The sequence below is a fragment of the Poecilia formosa genome, unplaced genomic scaffold (genome assembly GCF_000485575.1).
Source record: "Poecilia formosa unplaced genomic scaffold, Poecilia_formosa-5.1.2 Scaffold74, whole genome shotgun sequence".
Taxonomy (NCBI): Eukaryota; Metazoa; Chordata; class Actinopteri; order Cyprinodontiformes; family Poeciliidae; genus Poecilia; species Poecilia formosa.
The window spans coordinates 421,371-427,199 of record NW_006800013.1 but is presented as its reverse complement, the minus strand read 5'-3'; the positions used below and the strand labels follow the sequence as shown (position 1 = coordinate 427,199).

The 5,829-nt window shown below is 36.8% G+C and overlaps 1 protein-coding gene across 4 annotated transcripts in view; it reads right to left on the bottom strand.

Moving 5' to 3' along the window:
* Positions 1-3,380: 3,380 nt before the first annotated feature.
* LOC103140701 (alpha-2-macroglobulin-like) overlaps positions 3,381-5,829 on the bottom strand; it is a 34,583-nt gene continuing 32,134 nt past the window's right edge. For 2 of the 4 annotated variants that reach the window (XM_016673378.1, XM_016673377.1), the window contains exons 32-36: positions 4,306-4,396; positions 4,133-4,201; positions 3,941-4,046; positions 3,824-3,862; positions 3,381-3,616 (exon numbers count right to left, since the gene is read on the bottom strand). In XM_016673378.1, coding sequence (XP_016528864.1) covers positions 3,612-3,616; positions 3,824-3,862; positions 3,941-4,046; positions 4,133-4,201; positions 4,306-4,396 — 310 coding nt within the window. In that variant the 3' untranslated portion in view covers positions 3,381-3,611. Of the gene's footprint in view, positions 3,617-3,823; positions 3,863-3,940; positions 4,047-4,132; positions 4,202-4,305; positions 4,397-4,724; positions 4,844-5,290; positions 5,504-5,764 lie in introns of all 4 variants that reach the window. The other 2 variants (XM_016673375.1, XM_016673376.1) reach the window with 2 other exon arrangements.

The following is a 5,829-nucleotide window of genomic DNA, read 5'->3' as shown; positions in this document are numbered from 1 at the left end:
TAGCCATAACTGTGATGGTCCCTCGCAGAAAGAAGCTGTTAAATAGAGAGAAGCTAAACTCCACCCATTAAACCATACGGCACACTCATACTACTGTAATCAGCCAACACTGGCTCATTCTTATCTATGCATCTCACACATTATTCAGAATGTCATGTAGTGAAAACCAGTTTTTTTTTATTTTTGTTGTTTTGGGCTTTATTGGCTCTAGTGGCCTTTATTTGATAATGAATTGACGGGAAAGTGGGTAATGAGAGAAGGGGGAAGACATGAGGAAAAGATCACCAAGCCGGGAATCAAACCTACGACAGCCGCGTCGAGGTCTAAGAACTCCATACATGGGTTGTGCTTAACACCTGCGTCACCACAGCACCCCACAAGCCAGTTTCTATTATAACTCCAGTATTAAGTCAAACCACAAATGCGTTTCTGTTTAATCTTTTGGTTGATCCAAAACAAAATGTCTACCTTTTACTGGTTGTGTTTACAATCCTGAAAGGACTGAAAGGAAAAGACCAAAATACTTAACAGGGAATGGGAGCTCATACAACTGTCAAAAATCAACTTTCTAGATCTAATTTCTTAGTAACTTGCTTTGCTTTGGGTTCTCTGCAGGTACTCCGACTTCCTCCCATAATTCAAAAACAAGACTGTTTCGTTAATTTGTCTCACTAAGTTGCTCAAAAGTGTGTGTGCATCACTGAATGTTTGTTGTGTTGACCCAATGATCCCCCAACCACAGGAAATTTTAGTTTGATACCCGAGCTCTTTTACAAAACTCAACTTTTCAGCAGGAAATTTCTGCTAACATCCCAGTAGTATCAGAATATTTTTAAACTAAATAATGAAAATGTGGATTTCAATCAGTTTGCATCAGCAAATACAAATTTCCTTATTGTCTAGCAATCTGGTTAGCCTTAGTCACACTGTACAAAACAAACAAGTCAAAACTATCTGTAACTTTATGAAAGCAAAGCACAAAGACCTGACATAGAGCTGACAGAATGTTTATCCTTCAGCTGGAATAGGGGAAGACAAACACAAGCTGTTTTTATCTGGGAGGAGACAGAAGAACAAGAACAAGTCCTGGTGTTGTGTAGATCCAAATTTGCAGCATGTCAACAACTCATCTTACAGACCAGCAACAGTCACTATCGACAACAAAGTCATGATATCTGACAAGAATGGAATCCAGCATATTAATAAATGAACTTTTTTGACAATAGTCATTCTGAATGAACAGAACAGTTAGGCATATTACTGAAATTAAAATTTCATATTATTTTGCAGTGCTTCAAAGAAGACTGAGCAATAATTCTGCAGAGTGAAAATAGCTGAGTTTTTCCCATGTCAGTGTAAGCTGAACAGGTTGTTTTGTCTGTACTCAGCATATCAGTGGCTGAGTGCGCAGATTATCTTGGGAAGGTTTGACTAAGTCTCTTTGATTCCTAATCTCAATCTTTAGCTGACCGCTGCAAGAACTCAGAACATGGTTCCTCTCATGCTGTCACCGGTTTGATGCGTCTTTGTCCAAACATGTTCATAAATGATCTGTATGACTCACAATATAGACAAATACTATAAAAATTAATTAATTAAACAGTGTTTACAAAAGCATTCACATCCTACTAACATTTCAACATTTTGTCAGTTCAGTGCATTTTATTTGATAGAGCGAAACAAATTAATGCGTAGTTGTAATGTGGAAAGAAAATGGTTTTAAAATTTCTCCTAAGACATTGCATTTGTATTAAGATCCCTTTCCCCCAATGTCCCCAAATAAAATCCAGCTTTCATTGACTTGCCAGTGGCTTTTAAAACACAGAAGAAGAACCCTAACACACAGTAACATTGTGAGTGTTTTCAACATAGTATTTATAATTTGTTATACTTGATTCTCAGGTTTATAAGGCGACCTATATCTCCAAAGCTGGTTGATACAACATGCTGCAAAATAAAGGCATTAAAAAACAAATAAAGGCATTAATACTAGAGTCTCTTTATATTATTAAGCGCTACAAAGATGAAATTTTATACTTAAATAAGTTTATATCTATGTCTTTAACCTGGCAAGAAATCTCCAGGATTCTGGATAAAGACAATTTTTTACTGCCTTCCCTCTCTATCACAGCAACTGGCAGATTTTTCTTTTCTGAAGAGACCTGAAAGTAAGTGAGTTACGGTAATGTCCTCTCTGCTTCCTACCATTGAGTTTTGGTGTTGAAGACCCAGTTTGTTTCTAAATAAAAGATATGCAGTGGTCCTGTTTTGTGAAGAGTAATGGAAAAGCAACAGATTGTCTATATTGTATTTATATTTATGCGATACAATGTTGTTGACTGTAGGGTATTTTGAACGTGTTATAGAGAAATATATGGACTTATGATTACTTCATCTTCAAGAAAACAGCAAGTCTCCCCATAGCACATGCAGAAGAAAATGATCCCATACTGCCTTTGCATCAAAAATTACAATTAATGCATTCATAGTAGAACGGTATCATTTGTATTTTCAATTTGTTTCAATTTAATGGAATCTGAAAAAGTGTATGTCTTCTGAACAAACACATCAGCATGTCATATAAAGCTGAAGCAGGATAGAAACTCTCCGCTGCCATGAAACGCAAAGCTGAACAGACAAGATCTGTCTTTGTACTCAACCTCCGACAGCTATGATGACTATTGTTGTCTTAGTCACTCTTGATGCTGTAATGCTGCGACCTGCTCAAGTGATTCGGATCTGAAGCAGAATTTAAAGAAGCCTTTATCAGTTAGACCTGAGCACAATATTGAGTTTGTCTAGTTGGTCTGAATCTGGATATGGGGGCTCAGTTTCCCTACAATTGACCCCCAATTCTCTATTGTTTCCTCCTCTGCATCTCTCTCACTGCAGGGAGGGCCACTCTGATTTGTGATACTGTACTTTGGATGTAATTGTGGTTCTGCTATTTCTTTTCCTTTGTTTTCTTGTCTTAATTAGTCTATCAGTTATTTTTATGTATTGTTTTTCAGTACTCCATTTCATTTTGTTATAGTTTGTTTTATATATACACATATTTGTCTGTTCCATCAGTAGTTAGATTGTACATCAGTATTCAGAGAAAGGAGTTAACTCAGCTTTAAAGTTGGGCTATTTTGATAATAAATTCTCAGACTCATTTGGAAATAAGTGTGTCAGTGATCATGCCTTGTTGTGTTAAGAGTTTCTTCCATCTGGTAGTTTTAAATGAATTCCTTCACATAAAAATTGACAGGTTTGACTTATGACTCCGGTGGTACTGGAATTGGTGCCCCAATTTAACTACAGGAGTTTTAACTTCATTAAAAATTTTAATAATACTAATAAAAAAAAATCACATTTAATAAAAATAACATAAGCCACACAATGATGCAATCATTTATTCCCAACACTGCATAGTTACAATGTTTATGCAAAAGCAAAAGGTCATAAATGAATAGATTGTGTAATCATTTGTAAAACAATTAGTATGAGTACTGTGAATAAAATAACAGAGATACTACATGCAAAAGTATCCCTATAAAAATACACTTTAGTTCCATTTAATAGAACAAAATCAGCAAACAACTTCAGGACTGATGGCACGTCACACTTTAAGCTGGAAAAGAAGAAGGAAAACAACTTTAAATGGACATATATGTTACATTTAAGAACAAAAATATTTAATAATTAATTGAAAATCAAGTATCAAACTGCTGATATTGCATAAAATAATATGATGTGAAAAAAAAGAATGTTAAAATGAAAGGTTTGTGGTATCTTAATAAGATTGTCAATATATTTTGGTATGATGTAATATTTTTACCTTGATTCGCCGCAATATACTCTCTCTCAGCCCGGTCACCTGGGAGAGAATAAGGTAGTGATGAAAGTTAAGTAATAACCTGAGGTCAGTGTGACTCAAAGTGTGTTCTGTGTTTACTGGGCTGGTAGTAGTCATAGAGGGCGATCACTGCTGGTTTGAGGTTCTGCACAGGGATCTGCTGTAGGAGAACCAGGCTGTGGTTCACCGGTACCCCCTTCGTAAGCTAAAAACAAAAACAAAACAGGAATTTAACCCAATGACAAATTCATCTGTCATCATGTCTTGTTATGAGCTGCTGACTGGTCTCACCTTCTGTAAGTACACCACAACATGGCCGTCTTTGTGTTCAACCCGATCCACCAGCTGCGCTCCTTCAAGCTGTGAGGATAAAACATTCATCAGCCTTATTATTATCTCTGTGAACTCAGGTCAGGTATTCTATCAGCACCCAGGTTTAGGTTAAAGTCACTGCTTTAACTCACATTCTTCAAAGACTGAGGGTCAGGGATAAATCCTGAGAGAAAGGCGATATCCAGGATCACCATGTTAGTACTGGCATCTTTTCCATTGTACCTGGAAGACAACAATCATTATGCTGGTCGAGTTAATTTATCTATTTACACTAAAAAATTCTACAGTCGCAAATCCCTTAGATCATGAACCATATATGCTGGTTTCTAATAATTTCACATAATTTTTTGTTATAGTCTTCAGCAGTATATTATCATTATTGTTAATCTTATTTATGTGTTTTTTTTAGATATTGTTTTTAACACATTAAGAAGATTTTGTGTTAACTTTTGTACCTGATGCTGCGGTTACATCATGATTTCCCCTTTGAATAAAGACTGTTTTTATTCCAATGTATTTATAATATTTTTTAAGTGCATTAAACACTTACTGGGACAGGAGGCTCAGAGTGACTTTAGGCATTTTGCCAGAGGAGTCAGATTGTGGTTTTACCTCCAAACTCAGAGTGGAGGCGTCAGTAGGAGGTGGGGTGTTGTACCGCAGAGAAATCTGAGGAGCAGGTAGCCAAGAAAGGTTGGTTACTTTAGAGAATAAAGCAAGAAAAACAATAATTTCTTCAGGTCATATTTGCAAAATGTTGACTGTCTTTTTACAATTTAAAATAAAATCTAACCAATCAAAAGTCAATAGTTAAATCTATTGAATACAAAGTGTTTTGCAGAAGTGTTCACATCTCTTGAAATCTTTCATACAAACACAAGCGTCAATGTAATTTATGAGCATTCTATGTGAGATAGAGGAAATGGCCTCCGTCCAACTTGACTTGAGCTACTTTGCACAGAAACTTGAGTAAAATGCTCAAAGTCTAGGTTTGCAAAACTGAAAGAAGGTGGTTTCAATCAGGAGGTTGAATTCAAACACACACCACTTGTCAGATTGTTCTCTTTCACAATCATGTGCTGCTTTGTGTTGGTCTGTCATGATGCGTTCACTGACCTGCACCGAGGCACATGCAGTCCCCGTCACCTCCAGGCTGTACTTTCCTGTTACATTCTGCAGCATCTTCTCCTGGTACAGCAGTTTGTTGTCTGGGTTCACATCAAACGTCAGCTGACCGCTGGGAGTCTGAACTGTCACTGTGCTGGAACCTTCAGGGCTGAACACCAGACTGGAGTAGAGGGACAGAGCCTGAAGAGCCACCACCGTGTCCTACAACACACAACGTACAAGATGTCCCACCAGAACCATGACAGGAAATAAACACAAAAACATACAGTGAATTTTTGTCTGGTAACAGAATCTAAGCAAAACATGTACTGTTATGTCCAAAATGGGTCAACACATTCAGTTATCAGTTTCAGGAAGGCATTACATACTTCTAAATATTCTGTAAAATTCTAGTATACATCAGCAAAATATGCATACATTAAAAAAAGGCCTTTGCATCAAGATAAATTCTGATTGTTACACCTGAGTGGAGGAGAAGCCACCATATTGGTTCTGTTGGGTCGTCAGCCACCTAACAATGCCTGAGG